The 20,821-nt window shown below is 48.8% G+C and overlaps 1 protein-coding gene across 1 annotated transcript in view; it reads left to right on the forward strand.

The window, feature by feature from the left end:
- Positions 1-20,821, forward strand: part of LOC126545225 (WD repeat-containing protein 11-like) — a 289,213-nt gene that overhangs the window by 249,863 nt on the left and 18,529 nt on the right. The window contains exon 21 of the mRNA XM_050192989.3: positions 6,750-6,916. Coding sequence (XP_050048946.1) covers positions 6,750-6,916 — 167 coding nt within the window. The remainder of the gene's footprint in view (positions 1-6,749; positions 6,917-20,821) is intronic.

Raw genomic sequence — 20,821 nt, forward strand, 5'->3', positions numbered from 1 at the left:
TAAGGACTTGGGCTAATATGTACAAATATATAAAACATGAATACTTGAGCGTGGGACTCTGCTCATTATGCACCAGTTTCAATCACATGCTTTTGTTTTCCTCATTTACCGTGGAGCTTCACATCTGAGGCCTCCATAGTGAAATGTAATTAGCCGCTGACGTCCTCCCTCCCTGCACAGGCCAAGTCATTGTCCCTTTTTCAGCAGAGATGTTCCTCGAAACAACTTTTTTAATTATTTGCACTAGAGGTTTCAAAATTCAGCCAATTATAAGTTTTCTATGCAGATTTCAAATATGTCATTACTTGTTTGTGTGGCTGTTATAGTGTTTGAGTTATGTGATGCACAATGGCAAAATATAGTCATCTCTGTGGGCACTTCTTTATGTACTAAATTTTAGAAAAAGCAGTGTGCTCTAGCTTGTTTAGCTCTTTGTAGATAAGAAAGTGCTGATATCTAGCCAAACAGAATGTACAATTAGTGGAAATATGCAAAAATATTAGAGCATTTCAACAAATTTTTTTCCTCGATTCCCAGAAATATAACCTTGTACTTTTGCTACTACTGCTGGGAGATATTGCAATTTCAAGTAGGTATCAGCACTGTACATATCTTCAAGAGTATGTATGCCAAATTTAATTAGTATAAGACAATTCTAAATGTACAAGGTGTACTGTAAAATTGGGAGCAGTGGGGCTGTGGCTAGGAAAGAGACAACGACGATGAGAAAGAACAACCTTGTTTCGGTGCTCGGTCGGCTACACTACCTCTCGCTGCTCCAACATTCTAGTCGCGAACGCTTACTGCTCGAAGTGCTTCGCGACATTTGGTGGAAGGTGCTGGACTTTTTGCAAACCTGGAACTCCGAAGCCGGACGATCCCTGTCACATCTCCCATGCCTGAGGAGACTAGTCCTACCGCGCCACCCATGGCACCGCCTCCAGTCGTCTGTCCTGGTGCGCCACGCAACGGGATCCTCCCATATTCAATGGCACTGACGATCATGACGTAGAGGACTGGCTGTCATCGTACAACCGAGTGAGTGTCCACAATAAATGGTCTGAAGCTGACAAGCTTGGTTACGCACAATTCTACCTTTCCGTGGTCGCCCATTTTTGGTTCCGCAACCATGAGGCTGACTTTTCCACCTGGACAGCATTCCGAACGACACTTGAAGAAATCTTGGGTCGCCCTGCTGTGCGCAAACTTCGGGCTGAACAACAGCTTCGCTGTCGTGCCCAACAAAAGGGCGAAACTTTTACGAGCTACATTGAAGATGTAGTTGACATTTGCCGCCGTATCAACCCAGATATGTCCGAAGATGACAAGGTCAAGAACATCTTGAAAGGCATAGAAGATGACGCCTTCCAAATGCTCTTGGCAAGAAATCCTCAGTCAGTCAACGTCCTCATAACGCTTTGCCAGAGCTATGAGGAGCTGCACAAACAATGGCTTTTTACGCGCCAAGCACTCGCTCCGGACGTCGCGCTTTCAGCTCTGAGTTATGGTGTCACTTCTACTTCTTGCAGTTCAGAAATTTTCGACAGAATCAAGCAATTTGTACGAGAAGAAGTGGCGCGCCAACTCTCTCTTCTGCCAGTCGCTCCAGCCTCAGAGCCGTGCTTGTCTCCAGATCTCTGTCACATGATACAAGAACAAGTCTCTAACGCAGTACCACTTGCTCATCAATCGCCTCCTACGCCTGTGCCACTTACGTACGCTGCCGTTGTCGCTAATCCAAGGCCTCCTTCTGCAGGTAATCAATCCAGACTTACCAGCGCCTTTCCCTCACCTCCGCAAGCAGCTGCAACATATTCTCCTGCCCCCCCAAGCAGCTACTGGCCGCCACAGCAGCCCGTGCGCCCACCTCGCCAATATTTCCAACAGTCTCCACCCGCCGTTCTCAATCCATGGCGCACCCATGACAATCGGCCTATCTGTTATTCTTGCGGCCTACCTGGGCATGTAGCACGGCTTTGCCGCCGGCGTGGATGGTATCCTTCGGATTCTCCGAGGGCACAAAGTAACGATTTCGACTCTCCGTCCCGTTCTGCTACTGCCGCTCAGCCCTTCGAAGCCTCGTCTCCTCTTTCCCGACCCTACAATACCCGTCGGTCTCCCTCTCCCCGTCGGCGTTCTCTGTCACCGCTTATCCGTCGTCCTGAAGCTATCCGAGAGGAAAACTAAGGACCGCAGTTCCGGAGGCAAGAACTGCGATCTCAGCGAACTCCTCAAGACCTCATTTATTTCTTGCGAATGTCCTTGAAGTTTATGTAGAAGACATTGCCGTTCATGCGGTTGTAGACACGGGAGCAGCAATATCAGTGATTTCGGACCAACTTTGTCTTACCCTTAGAAAAGTCGCGACGACTTATTCAGCCATTTCATTACGTACAGCAAGCGCTGCGCCGATTGAACCCTTAGGGAAGTGTACCGTGCGTGTTGTTATAAGCGGCGCTTTATACCATATTGAGTTCGTTGTTCTGCCTCGCTGCTTCCATGCCACGATTTTAGGATGGGACTTTCTGTCCTCTCATCATGCCGTTATAGATTGTGCCCGTGCTGAACTCGCGCTGTCACCATTCGGCACCAACGTTTTTGAAGATACTGATGACACTTCCGGTCGTGTGTTCGTCACCGCCGACACCGAGATTCCTCCATACTCTGCCACACTTGTACCCGTTTCCTGCGTTGGCTTTTCCGACTCCACAGTTCTTTTCACGCCGTCTAAGCTTGTTGCTCGCCGCCATCCTTTCTTGCTTCCTTTTGCCCTTCTTGCCATTCGACAAGGTTCGAGCGCACTTTCTGTATCGAACCTGTTTCCTTGCCCTGCTAGGCTGCTTCACAATGAGTGTCTTGGTTATGCCGACGAAATCGAACCAAGCTTCCTTTACGATGTGCCTGACGACCCGGCTTCTCCTCCGGTTGACGCTCTGGCCCTTCAAGTTTCTCCTCCCACGCCGCCGTGTGACCCAACATTTTACCAGTGTATTGATCCCAACCTCACTCCAGCGCAGCACGCCCAGATCGTCCATCTTCTAGACCGCTTTCGCAAGTCATTCGACCTACAACAATCTCGCTTAGGCTGTACTTCCACTGTTGTCCATCACATCGACACCGGCAACCATGCGCCTTTACGCCACAGGCCGTATCGTGTATCCGCCACGGAGCGTAGCGTGATCGCTCAGCAAGTTGCAGACATGCTCCAACGCGGTGTCATACAACCTTCGCACAGTCCCTGGGCTTCTCCTGTAGTGCTGGTAAAAAAGAAAGATGGCACAATTCGCTTTTGCGTGGACTACCGGCGACTTAAGATCACACGCAAGGACGTTTATTCGCTACCCCGTATTGACGACGCACTAGACTGCCTCCAAGGCGCCGAATTCTACTCATCCTTAGACTTACGATCCGGGTACTGGCAAGTGCCAGTGGCTGAGTCAGACCATCCGAAAACAGCCTTCATCACACCTGACGGTTTATTTGAATTCACCGTGATGCCATTTGGCCTGTGTTATGCGCCTGCCACATTTGAAAGAATGACGGACAACATCTTGCGCGGCCTCAAATGGCAGATATGCCTGTGTTATCTGGACGACATCGTTATCTTTTCACCGGACTTTCCTTCCCACTTACTTCGACTTGAGCGTCCTAAAGTGCATCGCCGATGCTGGCCTCCAGCTTAACTTGAAGAAGTGTCACTTCGCTGCCCGGCAGCTGGTCATCCTCGGCCATGTCGTATCGAAAGAAGGTGTACTCCCTGATCCGGCGAAACTACAAGCTGTTGCCCAGTTTCCCCAACCAACGACTTTGAAAGAACTGCGCAGCTTCATTGGATTAGCGTCATACCTTCGCCGTTTCATCCGCAATTTTGCCACTATAATAGCACCTTTAACGCAGCTTCTTCATGGTGGCCACAACCTTTCAACCTGGTCACCGGATTGCGATGCCACCTTCACAAAGCTGCGTCGTCTCTTGACGTCACCACCAATCCTGCGCCATTTCGACCCAAGTGCTCCAACTGAAATACACACGGATGCCAGTGGCGTTGGCCTTGGGGCCGTTCTCACTCAGAGAAAGGCTGGCTTCGATGAGTACATCGTTGCCTTCACCATTCGTGCACTCACTAAACCTGAATCGAACTATTCTGTCACGGAAAAGGAATGCCTGGCTATAATTTGGGCCATAACCAAATTCCGTCCGTATCTTTATGGCCGCCCGTTTGATGTCATAACTGATCACCATTCGCTGTGCTGGCTGTCGTCCTTAAAAGAACCGTCCTGTCGTCTTGCTCGATGGGCCCTTCGACTGCAGGAGTACGACATTCGCGTGCTGTATCGTTCTGGCCGAAAACATTCGGATGCGGATGCCTTGTCTTGTTCGCCACTAACAGACGAGGCGAGCTTCCCGAAGGCCTCATTGTCCGAGCCTTCCCTTGCTGCCATGGACATTCTTCTGGAGCAGAAGAAAGACCCATGGATTGTGTCCATGCTGCGTTTTTTGTCCAGCCCATGGACACCCACTACCAATCGCGCATTACGTCGCCAAGCACATCACGTCTCCATTTGCGACGGGCTCTTGTACCGTCGCAACTACCTCCCGGACGGTCGCAAATGGTTGCTTGTCATCCCGCGACACCTGCATTCGGATATTTGTGCAGCGTTCCACGACGATCCCCAGTGCGCACATGCAGGGGTACTGAAGACATACGTGCGTCTACGCCTTCGTTACTACTGGCGGGGGATGTATCGATTCATCCAACATTATGTCCGCTCCTGTCTGGTTTGCCAACGCCATAAAGATCCCCCTCATCGTTCAACCGCCCCATTGCAGCCTTTGCCTTGCCCAGCACGTGCTTTTGATCGAGTAGGCATCGACATTTATGGACCTCTGCCAACCACATCAGATGGCAATCACTGGGTAATCGTGGCCATCGACCATCTTACGCGCTATGCGGAAACTTCCCCTTTGTCCAGCGCTTCTGCACGTGACGTCGCCTGGTTTCTCCTGCGCCACATCATCCTTCGCCACGGAGCTCCCAGGGAATTACTCAGTGACAGAGGCCGCGTCTTCCTCTCCGACGTCATCGAGGCTCTCCTCAAAGAATGCCGCATCATTCATCGCACCACTACTGCGTATCATCTGCAGACTAATGGCATGACCGAGCGCTTTAATCGCACTCTTGGTGACATGCTGGCCATGTACGTTGCATCCGACCAAACCAAATGGGACCATGTTCTACCTTTTCTGACCTGCGCTTACAACACCGCCACGCAGACTACCACGGGATTTTCGCCCTTCTTTCTCCTGTACGGACGCAAACCTTTTTCCACAATGGATACTATCCTTCCGTACCGCCCTGACTCCACGGAAACAACTACCCTATCCGAAGCTGCTGCACACGCAGAAGAGTGTCGCAAGCTTTCCCGTATATTTACGTCAGAAGACCAGCAACACCAGAAGCACCATCGACAAAGTTCCAATGCTCCTGTATCCTATGCTCCTGGCTCGCTAGTGTGGCTTTGGGTTCCAGCCTCTACCACTGGACTGTCACCGAAACTCGCGTCGAAGTACCAAGGCCCATACCATACCGCGTGATCAACCAAACGTCTCCAGTCAACTATATTGTGGAACCCCTCGAGCTACCTTTGGATCATCGCCATCGTGGACGTGAAATTGTGCATGCCCAGCGTCTCAAGCCCTACTATGATCCGCCTGTGCTGTCCTATCCGTAGGTCGCCGGGACGGCTTCCTTTTCCGCGGGGGAGATAACTGTACTGTAAAATAGGGAGCAGTGGGGCTGTGGCTAGGAGAGAGACAACGACGACGAGAAAGAACAACCTTGTTTCGGTGCTCGGTCAGCTACACTACCTCTCGCTGCTCCAACGTTCTAGTCGCGAACGCTTACTGCTCAAAGTGCTTCGCGACAAAGGTTATTTTCATGTGATTGTGAAAAAAATTTGTTGAAGTGTCCTCATGTTTTTTTCATAGCTACAGTAATTGTAGATGCTGTTTGAATAGATATTGCCACTTAGCAGTCTACAAAGAGCTAAATAAGCTACAGAACGAAGCTTTTTGTGAAAATTTATTACACAACAAAATGCCCATGAAATCACTTTATTTTGCCATTGTGTAGGACATAACTCAAGGATTATAGTGGCTACACAGAAACGAATCACATATTTGAAATCTGCTTATAATGCTCTATAAGTGGGTGCATTTTCAAATCTCTAGTACAAATACTGAATTAAAAAAATGTTGTTTCGAGGAGCGTCTCCCCTTCATTAATATAATGGTCTCTCTCTCTCTCCTAATTGATGTATTATGAGAGAACCAAAACTTGTTATGAAGGCTGTATTCTAAGAAAGGTTTATCCCGATAAATTGTTAATACTGATGTCACAGAGCATAAGAGGGATTACAAAAGGCTAGTCAATTCTTGACTATAAAAAACAATTGTGTTACATTTCCAAATAAAATCAAATGTGACAGCTTTTGTATGCTTCACTAGTACTATAGAAAGGACCAAATATGTGAAAACACTGTAAAATATGCGACGTAACATAATGTCATCAATGCTGTAGTTTCAACGTATAGGAAATTGTAAAAAGAAAGTTGGGCTTTCTTTGATTTTTAAATCAAATAAGCAGTAATAAAATTATTTTCCAGAGAGCAATTTTCCCATGTAGCCTGGCTCATTGTTCTGTGGTGTCTCATTAAGAAACTAAGGTTTGGTTACCACATTCTGTGCAGACCTTACAGCTCAAGCGGCTGCTTTTTCATGAGCGACAACGCATGGGGCACAGCCACACGCAGCGATGCGTGTGCCGGTTGCTCCTGCTGGGTCAGGCTGACCAGGCAGTACAGCTGCTGCTTGAAACTGAGCCGGCTAGTGAGCACTTCTACAGTGATTCACTGCGGTAAGTATCGTTTCTGCTGCTTACTCAGGTGCACTGGTGGAGCAGTGACAAAGCTGGGACGCATAATAGAGGGTTCAACAACTGGCAGAAAGAATTAAAGCTGGTTGAAAAGAAAGGAGGTGAGGCTGAAGAAGAAAATGAATAGCAGTGGCAAACAAGAAAAAGCTAGAAAAGAGATAGAAGCAGGAGGGGGAAAGGATGAAAATAAATGTAATGAAATGCATATATAAGTACATTCAGTTTTGCCCAAAGTAGGAAGCAGTGACTATGTAAAGCAAGTATGCAGTTCCATGTAAATAAGTTGCTGATCATCACCTAAGGTAGGGTTTTATATGTTGTGGTGTCTGGTATCTCACAGGAGTACTAGCCACTGACAGTTCAGGCTTACTGAGCCGCAAGGCCGTGTCAGCCGTTGCCTAGCTTAATCTGGCATGCCATTGTGCATGTGTGCTAGATTAAGTTACGCAAGCACTGAGCCACAAGAAACACACTAAGTCGGTAGAAGCAGTGACATCTTGGCGAGTTGGTACTGTTCGAACATTTGAAGGGGCAGCGCAATACGACTAAGACAATAAACAGGAAAGACACAGGACAGTGCTGAACTCGCAACTAACTTTATTAGAAAGCACACACATACTTAAGTATTATCACCTATATCCACATACTCTCCCATCGAAGGGTATAGGTAGTACTACTTAAGTATGTGTGTGCTTTATAGTAAAGTCAGTTGCGAGTTCAGCGCTGTCCTGTGTCTTTCGTGCTTTCTGTCTTAGTCGTATTTCGCTGCCGCTTCAAGATGTTCAACACTAAATCAGGTTTATTTGCCTCTGGCAGCACCCAACACTACACAAACTCCCAGTCCCAGGGCAGTGTGGGAAGCTGGGAGGCAAAGAGGCTGTAGCGCCCACCGACGCCACTACTTGCAGACACTAAAGGTCGGCGCTGTCGGTCAGCACTGCGAACAATGACAAAAATAAAGTTGGTGCTTGCGCCGCGAGCAGGCACTAGTCCATAGGCCTGCTATGCTCCTCATTTTTTTTTTTTTTCGTCATTCATCATTAGTACAGAAGGAGGTCCCGGAGTTACAAGAACTGTCAGGGGGACCTCCTAAAGACTAGATGAAGTTGAATAGTCGCGCTCCACTGCTGTGAGTAGGCGGCTAGCGTAGGCGATAACACGATCTTGACCCTGTTGGCCCTGGGCTAAGACGGCTCCGATACCATGACCACTGGCATCGGTACGTGTCTCTGTAGGAGAGGACGGGTCAAAGTGGGCCAGTATAGGTGGTGTGGTGTGAATTTTGGTGAGCTGGGCAAGCATGGCAGTTTGAGCAGGGCCCCACGTAAATGGCACGTCCTTCTTCAGAAGATCAGTAAGTGTTCGGGCAATCGCTGCGAAGTCTTTAACGAAGCGTCGGAAGTAGGAGCAGAGTCGTACAAAATAGATGAAGTGCTAATAGTGATGGCACCCTAGGAAGGAACAAAGACAGGACAAGGGGCTCTGGACAAAGGGCCTTGTCCTGTCTTTGTTCCTTCCTAGTGTGCCGTCACTATTGGCGCTTCATCTATTGAAAGCTATGCACTAACTAGCCCCACAACGTGTTTTCCTGTCCTACAAAACTTCGGTCGTCTTTGACAGACTGAGGTACAGGAAAAGGCGTGATAGCACAACTTTTCTCCGGGTCTGGTTGAATACTGAAAGCGTCAACGAGGCGGCCCTGCACTGTAATCTGCCGACGACCGAAGTAACACTTCGATGAATTTAGTTGCAGCCCAGCCTCGTGGAAGACTTGAAGAACAGCTGGTAAGCACTCAAGGTGTGTCTCAAATGTAGGTGAAAATATGAGAACGTCGTCTAGGTAGCAGAGGCATGTTGACCATTTGAACCCTTGTAGCAGAGAGTCCATCACACGTTCGAATGTTGCTGGGGCGTTGCATAGACCGAATGGCATAACTTTGAATTGATATAGACCATCAGGGGTGATGAACGCGGTCTTCTCTTGGTCCTTTTTATCCACAGAAATTTGCCAATAACCAGACCGAAGGTCTTTTGATGAAAAGTATTTGGCACCGTGGAGACAATTGAGGGCGTCATCAATGCTAGGCAAGGGGTAGACATCGTTCTTGGTAATGCGGTTTAGATGACAGTAATCAACGCAGAAACGCCATGTGCCATCTTTCTTTTTAACAAGTACCACGGGCAACGCCCAAGGGCTCGGCAAAGGTTCAACAATACCTTTGGTAAGCATCTTGTTCACTTCATCTTGAATAACCTTACGTTCTGAAGCAGAAACTCTATATGGCCGGCGATGAATAGGACTGGCATCACCAGTATTTATGTGATCCTTAACAGTTGAAGTCTGGTGCAATTGGCGATTGTTGCGGTCGAAGATGTCGTGGTGGGAACCCAAAAGGCGGCACAGAGCTGCTGCTTGTTCAGGCAATAGGTCCGCAGCAATTATAGGATGAAATGTTGCGTCAGGGCAAATAGCATCCTGTGGACATGGTGAAGAACCTGAGCAGACGTCAACTGAAAACGTCGTGATGAGGTCATCTCCTATAGCACGCAGCATTGCAACCAATATGCCTTGGGGTCGAACTTCCTTTGTCAGGCCAAAATTGACGACGGAGACGCATGTGCAGTTATCGGCGACGGTGGTGATGGAGTGGGGCACAGTGATATTGCGCATTAAAAGGACATCAGGAACAGGTGTGGCGATGTAATCACCATCGGGCAAAGGAAAAGATGATAGCAAATCGACAAAAGTCAAGGCTTTAGGTGGCAGGTGGACGAAGGCGGTCGTACTAATGTTGTTCGGCAGTTGGGCATGAATATGTGCGAGTAGAGGAAGTTCGACGCAAAGGGTATCGGCAGAACAGTCAATCAAAGCTGAATGCACCCTAAGAAAGTCGAGTCCGAGGATTAGGTCATGGGGACAATTGTTAAGCACTGTAAAGAGAACAGGAATGTGGCGGTCGGCGATACTGATACGGGAAGTACACATTCCAGTGACGTCAAAAGTGCTACTATCGGCCACTCGAATGGCTCAAGTAGTAGGAGGCACGAGAACCTTCCTCAGTAGACAACGGAGGTTACAACACATTATAGACACCTGGGCTCCAGTATCTATTAACGCCGTCAAAGGGACACCATCGACGTGAACATCAAGTGAGTTATGGTTCCATTGGAAGCATCAGTGGAGGATTTCTACACGACAAAGATAATGCAGCACTACCCCCAGGAGCTGCATGGTCTAGTTTTCTGTCCGGGAGGGTCCATAATTGGTCGGCGATGAATAGCAGCGTGGCTGGGGCGACGGGGACTGGCGGCGCTGAGGGGACGGCGAGTGAGCACGACTACTGTCATTGACAGATACGCCTGAGGTAGGAGGCATACGGCGAGGCGAGTTACGGTACGGGTCGGCATATGGCCGAGGAGACGGGGGAAAAGAAGCTTGAATATGGCAACGTCCAGGAGGTGCTGCAGTGGCGAGCGACGTGGCCAATGTGGAGGCAACGGAAGCAAATGGGCTTGTCGTCCGGAGTTCTCCACTTGGTAGGGTTGTGGTATCTGGGAGGGGAATACTGACCACTGTGAGGCATAGGTGTCGGCACCGGTCGGGCGTCAGGTCGGGAGACGGAGCAGGCAGCAGGAAAACCGAGGTTGGCAAATTCTTGCCACACAACTGCCTGAATGAGAGAGATCGCTGAGGCTGGTTGGTCAATGGTGGGGTCAAGTGAGCGTGGATGGAACAGGGCAGGACTTGTAGCCTCAAGCTCGCGGCGAACAATACGTGTGACGTGCTCATTTAAGAGTGGTGAAGCGGTAAGGTCGATTCAAGACGACGTCGCAGCCGTGTTAGGGAGCCGGGAGAAATGCAGAATGACGCGGTGGCATTTGGCGAGCTCAAAGCGGTGGCTTTTTTACAGCGCTTGTGGTGTCTTCTTGTCTCGTCCCCTGTCTACATTTTGCGCTGTTACTAGCAGGTTGACAATGACGTTGATGGGGGACACATTATTGAAGACCAACAAGTTGAATGTGTCCTCTGCGATCCCCTTAAGTACGTGGCTGACTTTATCAACCTTGGCCATTTTGTCATCGACTTTCCGGCAAAGAGCTAGCACGTCTTGTATGTACAAGACATACGATTTAGTAGAAGACTGGACTCGGGTAGCAAGCTCTTTTCTAGCAGCCAGCTGCCGACCGGTGGGATTTCCAGAGAGGTTGCTGAGCTTCTCCTTGAAAGCATCCCAGCTAGAGATCTCGTCCTCGTGTGTCCGGGACCAGACACGAGGAGTTCCGTCCAAGTAGAATAGGACATTCATGAGCATAATGGTAGGGTCCCAGCTCTTGTTTTAGCTAACACGCTCATACAGGGTGAGCCAGCCCTCAACGTCGACATTAGATCGCGGGGGTTGGTAACCGTAACGTACGTGGTTGGTGAGGTTGCAGGAGTAGAAGCACACGAGGTGTCGTCACCGGGAGCCATTGCGGAAAGCAGGACAGTGCGGCCGCTGTGGAGCTCCATGGCGAGGACGGGGAACGGCACCCTTTACCAAAATGTTACTCGAACGAAGGAATAAGAACTGGAGACTATTTACAAGGTGTACTTATAAAGGATAATGCAGCGCTAGCCAGTTCAGCCGACAGCTCGAGAGCCAGAGAGCGTTCGTAGTCTTTGTCGGGGCGCTCGCGTGCATCGGCCACAAAAAACATGCAGTATACATGTATCAATATGATCGACCCCAGCAACCTACTGCCCTCAGGCAACCTTCGGCCTGACGCTACCTCGCGCCCACAGGACATCACAGCTCCACAGCTTTACGTGCCCTAGTTCTGGCGCAAGGACCCACAGGTTTGGTTTACCGAGCTTTAACCCTCCTTCGATCTACACCACATCACCTCGGAGCCTTTTAGGTATCACCACTTACTTGCCAACCTGTTTCCTGAAGTTGCTCACGAGGTGGTGGATGTAATCGCTGCCCCTTTAGGGGATGCCCCATACCGCTAACTGAAGCAGAGTATTTTGGACTGCACCACGGCGGCTGAAAGCACACGTCTCCAGAACCTGCTCACCTTCGAGGTGCTTGGAGATCGCCGCACTTTCAAACTGCTCAACAGCATGTGATGGCTCCTGGGCTCAAGCAACGTTGACACAAACAGTGCACTGTTGAAGGAGCTCTTCCTGCAACACTTGCCGCAGTCCACCTGCCTTCTCTTGGCCGCTGCAGGAGACTTGACCCTCCACCGCCTTGTCCAGCTCGCTGATCGAATCCACAGTGCAACTTCTCCTTCTACTGCTGCCCTCTCTTCAATACCTGAATCCACTATAATGGCTCGCTTACAGTCCCAAGTCAACCAGCTCGCCGTCTCCATTAATGTCCTTCAGACGTCCTCTCATGACCAGCACGACTCCTGCTCACTTCCCGGCCGCCGTCCCTCTTCCCCGAGCAGTCCCAGCTCGCACAATCCTCGAAGCTCGCCTATTTGCTCATACCATTGCACTTTCCAGCACCATGCCAGTGGTCAGGAAATGCAATGCGAGATCACTGACGGCGGCATGTGACCTTGCCTTACAACCCAGCCACCTTTTTGTCCTCATGAATCGCATTTTGGGCCTGCGCTTCCTTGTAGACATGGGTGCCGAGGTCAGCATACTGCTGTCCTCCAAGCGTGACCGTGCTTCTAATTTCTATCGCCACGTATAGTCTACAGTCCTTCACTCTCGACCTTGGCCTGCGGCACAGATTTCGGTGGGTCTTAATCATAGCCAACGTCTGTCAGCCTATCCTCGGCTCTGCTTTCCTGACCCATTTCAACCTCGACATCAGCACGTGCCGCCATCGCCTGATTGACAGCAAGACGCGATTCTCCATCTATGGAGTTCTGTCGGTTCTTGCTTCCAGTGGCATCTGCACACTGATTCCACAATGCCCGTACGCTGAAATCCTTGAAGACATTCCTGAGGTGACGAGACCCTGTAATTTAAATCAGGCACCCTCTTCGATCTTTGGACCACAGCACCTTTGTGCATCTGGACCTTGCATCTTTGATCTACGTTTTTTTTTTTTTTTTTTTTTTTTCAGACAAGATGCTTTAAAGGCACCTGTTACACCCTCCTACGATGGGCCATACCGGGTCCTCCAGAAGACGCCGAAGTCCGCCGCCATCCTATTGAATGGTCGCGAAGAGGTAATTTCATTAGACCTCCTCAAACCGGCCTTCCTCGAGACGCCTCGCACGGAGCTCCCTGCAGATCTGCATGTAACCAAGACAGCACAGTCTCCACTTCGTTGATGAGTACATTTCACCATTCCGTCTGGGCAGGGGGCCCTGTAATGCCCACTGACTCTGCTACGTGCAGACACTAATGGTCAGTGCTCTCGGTCAGCACTAGAGTCAGCACACGCTAGTCGGTTCTAAGAGCCTGTTACTCTGCTGCCATGCCAAGGGGAAGAAAATGCAGAAAAAGCGTTGCTAGCAAGTTGCTGCAGGGGGATGGTTCCCTGTGATGCGACACTGAGTGAGATGTGTCCCCACGCCTATGCTGCATACTCTCGCAATGACCACTTGGCCTGCTCGCAAGAGCATAGTGCAATCTCCATCAACTTCAGCCTCCAATGAGTGCAACTCAGCTAGTACAAGCACGCACGTGCACTAGGCACCACTCTTCAGCTTAGCATTTGGTAAAAGATCAATGGAAGGTACATGCTCGTTGTAGGTGCGTGGCACTCAATCCAAGCAATGTGCAAACAAAAGGCTGGTAGAAAAGGCGACATCTCCATCACGTTTTTCTGTGGTCTTTTTTGAATGTGCAACTTGGTTCTTCAAAGCAATGCACCAACTAGCCCAGTAAGAAGTTCTTCTAAACAACAGGTGAGTGACAGCCCAGCTGTCTCTCCGTTCGTGGCTACAGATGTAAAAGCAAGAGGCACAGGAATAGCAGAATAGACGAATGCTGCACAAAGGCGACAGCGTGTGCCTCAATCCACACAATGTAGTCCACCCATATAATGGGCATTTCCAACGAAAGCACCCTGGGTGTTATCATAATGTCCTCTGGACTGTTATGAGCCTGCATGTGAACCTGCCCCCCCCCCCAGAAAACACTAGGAACATTGGTATCATGTGCACTTAGCACCTACACACAGTTGAGAGAGGATGTGCTTTTAGAGGTTCGATTGCGCAACATTTGGACGACACACAGAAGAGAGACACACACCACAGAGCGCTGTGTGGTGTGTGCTCTTCTTTGTGTGCCGTCCAAATGTTGCACAATTGAACCTCTAATATGCTATACCAACACGCCCAGTCTTCAACCTTGGCAGGTGTGCTCTTGCACATTTATGGAAATGTTCATATAACGACACTTTAGTCAAATCTTATCTCAAACTTCAAACAAAGGTGAGTGGGTCGAACGAAGCCCTTGTATAGCTGTGCAGTGTAGGCACAGCTACATTTGCTCAGGCACCTGGTCTTCCATTGTTTCCCCATGAATCAAAAGACAAGATCAGATGGATGTTACTACCTGGTCAGAAATTTAGAAGAAAGAAGAAGGTTCTTTTTCACCACTAGGCATTGTTAATAGTTAGTGTGTGTGGGCGGGAGGATGGGGGTGGCAGCTTCACAGCATTTCACACAAAATAAGCTTTGTGTGGGTCGTAGGGGTGGCTCTCTGTCACAAAGCAGTGTGACTTCTAGTTAAGGTTATTTAGATAATAAAAACACGATAATAAAAATAATTGGGAATGATGAAGCCGCTTATAAAGGTGCACAACAGACAAGCTATGTTTAAAACACTCAGGGGAAGCAAACGATAAACATACACAAGAAAGAGTGCTGAAATTCATGCAAGTGTTCAAGGTACACGAAGAGCGTTCACCAGTGGAGTGGGCACAATGTACAGCCAGGGTTATGAGTGCGTGAAGAGCAGATAGGAGCACATCCTGGGGATAGAGCTTGGCACTGCGTCAATCCTTGTGTCTGTTGGCAGCGGCCTCATGCCCTGTCGGTGTTCACCAGCCAGAGCTTGGCTGAGATATTGGAGACGCTGGACAGGCCCAGCTGGACACCCTTACGGCATTCACCAGCCACAGGCTTCAGGAGGGGCTAGATGAGGTGCCTGCTTTCAGGTGGGAGCCTGTTGCAACCACAGGCTTAGAGCTAGAGTGGCCGCTACCGCCACGCTCCAGACACCATCTTCCATCTCCAACCACATCTTCCATGATTGCCAGCATCTCCCTGAATCTTCTTTGCTTCTTTTTCTACCTCTCCACGTCGAGGCTGCTGATTCATTTCGATTCTCATGTAGCCTCGTGCTGTGCGCAAGGTTTGCGCGTGAGGTCGAGTTGGCACGCGCCTCAATTTTCAGCACGTGTCTTGGCCGTGGCTGTGCATGGCTGTAAGTGCAGCTGAGCGCATATGCAGCCACGCACCCTGCTTTAGAGGTAATCTACCGCATTCACAAAAAATTGGCGTGCCGAGATGGCATGGTACCATGTAAGCTGGCTTACTGCACATTTAGTATTGGAAGTTATGTAATGATGAATTTTGGTGACCCATCGGAGCGAGAGGCAGACAAAGCATTTGGTCCCCGCTGCAGGCGCTTATCCTGATGGCATTGTTCCAGCGTGGGTGATGCGATCAGTTACGAGGGCTGTAGGAATCGTCGGACGATCTCGCCGCTGCCACCATTTGAAGGAGTTGAAGGTCGTAGAGAGGAACTCGGTGAACAGGATTTATTTACAGGATTTACATTTAAAACAAGACATACATCGACAGTCTAGCGTGACTCCCAAATGGAGCCCGCAAGACTAACATACAGCAAACAGCTTACGAGCACACAGCTCACTACAATGAGCACAACAACGAGCACGCAGCTCACTAGTACATTTCTAGCATGACAACGAGCACGCAGCTCACTACGACGAGCACAACGACGAGCACACACTCGTAGCCGACAACCGCTGCTTATAAGCACTTGTCCCCCCCTTGATTCCAAGCGAACGGAAACGTTCGTCCAGTCATCGTTCGACGTCACGGTTCGTCGTCACCGAAGATGACCCGCCCTTTTGGAGGAGGCGGGCTCACATACTCGTGTTGCACACACACACAGGTGTAAAGGTCTGGAGCAGACGTCAGAGGGGCTTCGTAGAACCCTGTATGAGCGTGTTAGCCAAAACAAGAGCTGGGACCCTACCATTATGCTCATGAATGTCCTATTCTACTTGGACGGAACTCCTCGTGTCTGGTCCCGGACACACGAGGACGAGATCTCTAGCTGGGATGCTTTCAAGGAGAAGCTCAGCAACCTCTCTGGAAATCCCACCGGTCGGCAGCTGGCTGCTAGAAAAGAGCTTGCTACCCGAGTTCAGTCTCCTACAGAATCGTATGTCTTGTACATACAAGATGTGCTCGCTCTTTGCCGGAAAGTTGACGAGAAAATGGCCGAGGTTGACAAAGTCAGCCGCGTACTCAAAGGGTTCGCAGACGACGCGTTCAACTTATTGGTCTTCAACAATGTGTCCACCATCGATGCCATTGTCAAGGAATGCCGCCGCTTTGAGCTCGCCCAGAGCCGCCGCGTCATTCCACAGTTCTCACGGCTCCCTAACACAGCTGCGACGTCGTCTTGCGTCAACATTACCATTTCACCACCCTTAAATGAGCACGTCACACGTATTGTTCGCCGCGAGCTTGAGGCTACAAGTCCTGCCCTGTTCCATCCACGCTCACTTGACCCCACCATTGACCAACCAACCTCAGCGATCTCTCTCATTCAGGCAGTTGTGCGGCAAGAATTCGCCAACCTCGGTTTTCCTGCTGCCTGCTCCGTCTCCTGACCTGACGCCCGACCAGTGCCGACACCTACACCTTACAGCGGTCCGTATTCCCCTCCCAGATACCGCAGCCCTACCGGGTGGAGAACTCCGGACAAGCCCATTTGCTTCCGTTGCCTCCGCATTGGCCATGTCACTCGCCACTGCCGCACCTCATGGATATCGCCGTATTCGAGCTCCTTTTCCCCATCTCCTCGCCCATATGCCGACCCGCGTCGTTACTCGCCTCGCTGTATACCTTCTACCTCTGACATATCCGTCGATGTCGGTCGTCCTGCTCGCTCGCCGTCATCTCAGCGCCGTCGGTCCCCGTCGCCCCAGCCACGCCGCTATTCATCGCCGACCAATTCTGGACCAACTTGGATGGAAAACTAAACAGTGCAGCTCCTGGAGGTAGTGCTACATTATCTTCGTCATGTCGAAATCCTCCATTGATGCACCCAATGAACCAGAACTTACCTGATGTTCACATCGATGGTGTCCCCTTGACGGCGTTAATAGATACTGGAGCCCAGGTGTCCATAATGAGTTCTAACCTCCGTCGTCGCCTGAGGAAGGTCCTCACGCCTGCTACTACACGAGCTGCACGCGTGGCCGATGGCAGCACTGTTGACGTCACTAAAATGTGTACTTCCCATATAAGTATCGCCGACCACCACGTTCCTGTTCTTTTTACAGTGCTGACCAATTGTCCCCATGACCTAATCCTCAGACTCGACTTTTTTACAGCGCATTCAGCTTTGATCGGCTGTTCTGCCGGTACCCTTTGCCTCGAACTTCCTCTACTCGCGCATATTTGTGCCGAACTGCCAAACAACTTTAGTATGACCGCCTTCGTCAACCTGCCGCCTAAAGCCTTGACTTTTGTCGATTTGCTATCATCTTTTCCTTTGCCCGATGGTGATTACATCGCCACACCTGTTCCTGATGTCCTTTTGATGCATAATATTACTGTGCCCCACTCCGTGGTCACCGTCACCAATAACCGAACATGCCTCCCTGCCGTCAATTTTGGCCTGACAAAGGAAGTTCTACCCCAAGTCATATCGGTTTGCAACGCTGCATGCTATCGGAGATGACCACATCACGACGTTTTCCGTAGACGTTTGCTCAGATTCTTCACCATGTCCACAGTATGCTATTTGCCCTGACGCAATATTTCGTCCCATGATTGCTGCGGACCTATTGCCTGAACAAGCAGCAGCCCTGTGTCGCCTTTTGGTTTCCTACCACAACATCTTCGACCTCAACAATCGCCAATTGCGCCAGACTTCAATTGTTAAGGATCACATAAATACTGGTGATGTCAGTCCTATTCATCGCCAGCCATACCCAGTTTCTGCTTCACAGCATAAGGTTATTCAAGATGAAGTGAACAAAATGCTTGCCAAAGGCATAATTCAACCTTCGTCGAGCCCACGGGCGTTGCCCATGGTGCTTGTTAAAAATTATATTAAAATTAAATTATGGGGTTTTACGTGCCAAAACCACTTTCTGATTATGAGGCACGCCGTAGTGGAGGACTCCAGAAATTTAGACCACCTGGGGTTCTTTAACGTGCACCTAAATCTAAGTACACGGGTGTTTTCGCATTTCGCCCCCATCAAAATGCGGCCGCTGTGGCCGGGATTCGATCCCGCGACCTCGTGCTCAGCAGCCTAACACCATAACCAGCCACTGAGCAACCATGGCGGGTTGCTTGTTAAAAAAAAAGGTGGCACATGGTGTTTCTGCGGCGATTATCATCACCTCAACCGCATTACCAAGAAAGACATCTACCTCTTGCCTCGCATTGATAACGCCCTCGATTGTCTCCACGGTGCCAACTACTTTTCATCAATAGACCTTCGGTCTGGTTATTGGGCAAATTTCTGTGGATGAAAAGGACCAAGAGAAGGCAGCTTTCATCACCCCTGATGGTCTATATCAATTCAAAGTTATGCCATTCGGTCTATGCAACGCCCCAGCAACATTCGAACGTGTGATGGACTCTCTGCTACAAGGGTTCAAATGGTCAACATGCCTCTGCTACCTAGACGACGTTCTCGTATTGTCACCTACATTTGAGGCACACCTTGAGCACTTATCAGCTGTTCTTCAAGTCTTCTACGAGGCTGGTCTCCAACTAAATTCATCGGTCACTTCAGTCGTCCGCAGATTACAGTGCTGGGCCACCTCGTCGACGCTTCTGGTATTCAAGCAGACCCAGAAACAATTCGTGCTGTCACATCTTTTCCTATACCTCAGTCTGTCAAAGACGTCCAACAATATTACATAGACTTAACAATGTTATACTCGACGGAGATTTCAACCTGCCTGAAATTGATTGGTCTCAAGAAAGTAATAATGCTCGCATTAACAGTGGTTCTGGAAAAGAAGTGCAATGGCTGTGTAGCTGTTTTTCACTCCGGCAACTTGTTTTGCAACCTACAAGAGGAAATAGTGTGCTGGATTTAATATTCACTGATTTGCCTTCTGAGGACCAGACAACACTAGTCGTACCTGGTGTAAGTGATCATAGCACTGTCCTTTGCGAGCTGAACTTGCACCATGTTAAGGTTACCGATAGCGGGACAAGGCTTATACATAGCTAAAAGAAGGCAAATACCGGGATGATAACAGTAGCACTTGACCGTTACTACGATGTCTTTGAGACGCTGTCAGAAACGTGCGATATAGAAGATATGTGGGTAAGATTCAAATATAAATTGTTTGATTTACGTGAACAACATGTTCCCTCATGGCTGATGTAACCTAGACGCAGCAAAAGTAAGCCTTCATTCACAGATGACGTGCAAAGATTAGTCCGCAAGAGGCAGAATGCGTGCAATAAAAAAAAAAAAACAAGGTGGAAGGGCAAGAAAAACATTGCAGTACTTACAACTAAAATGAATGACGTCATAAAAAGAGCAAAGACCAGTTACTTTGATGCCCTAGACTTGAGAATAAAAGAACGCCCGGAAGAACTGTGGCAGATCTACAAAACAAACGTAAAGGATGATCTAGCAATACCGACTAGTATTGATGACGACGACAGGTTAGTGTATGACAATTGCCAGAAAGCTGAATACTTTATCTCGTATTTTACATTGGTATTTTCTACTCATGCACACACGTTCGTGAATTTTCCTAGAAGAAGTTGTGATGTTATTATGGAAAAGGTCATGATTAGTCTGAACGGAATCAAAACTATTTTAAAGAAATTAAACCCTACAAAAGCCTGTGGTCGAGACGAAATACCAAATGCTTTGTTATCATCATGTTCACGCTCAGTTTAAAAATATTTATATCTGCTGTTTACAAAATCGATTGAGCAGAGCTGCCTGCCCTCTGATTGGAAAAGGGCAAATATAGTACCGGTGCACAAATCTGGACCACGAAATTTGGTGACCAATTACCGTCCTGTGTCTTTAATTAGTACAGTGTGCTAAGTGGTGGAACATGTTCCTTTCTCTAACATAATTAAAAATTTTAATGAGAATCTCCTGCTAAACAATGGCCAGCATGGTTTCCACAGTGGATTTTCCTGTGTCACGCAACTCACAGAATTAACTCGTGAACTGGCAAGTGTATTGGATAAAGGCGGAACAAACTATTGTGTATTTCTTGGTTTCAAGAAGGCTTTTGATGTTGTGCAGCATGACTTTTAATAGAAAAGCTGTCATGTATGGTATTGACATTACAGTAATCAATTGGATAAAAAATTATCTGCAGCTTAGACATTTGAGCGTTGTTGTAAAAGGAGAGAAATCAGATGAGGCTGACGTGACTTCGGGAGTACCACAGGGATCGGTGCTTGGCCCGGTGCTCTTTCTGATTTATGTGAACGACATTGTTAATAATATTAAATCTTCTGTGCACATGTTTGCAGATGACTGCATATTGTATAGAGTTACTAATAATTTAAATGATTGTGCAACATTGCAAGGTCACATTGACAGGATCACACAGTGGTGTTCAACATGGCATATGAACCTTAACGTAATAAAACGGTGTACATGTGTTTAACTAAAAAGAAAAAGAAACATTTTCAGTCTAATTATAACATTAATGGTATACAACTGTT

The sequence above is a fragment of the Dermacentor andersoni genome, chromosome 1, assembly GCF_023375885.2.
Source record: "Dermacentor andersoni chromosome 1, qqDerAnde1_hic_scaffold, whole genome shotgun sequence".
In the NCBI taxonomy this organism is placed as follows: Eukaryota; Metazoa; Arthropoda; class Arachnida; order Ixodida; family Ixodidae; genus Dermacentor; species Dermacentor andersoni.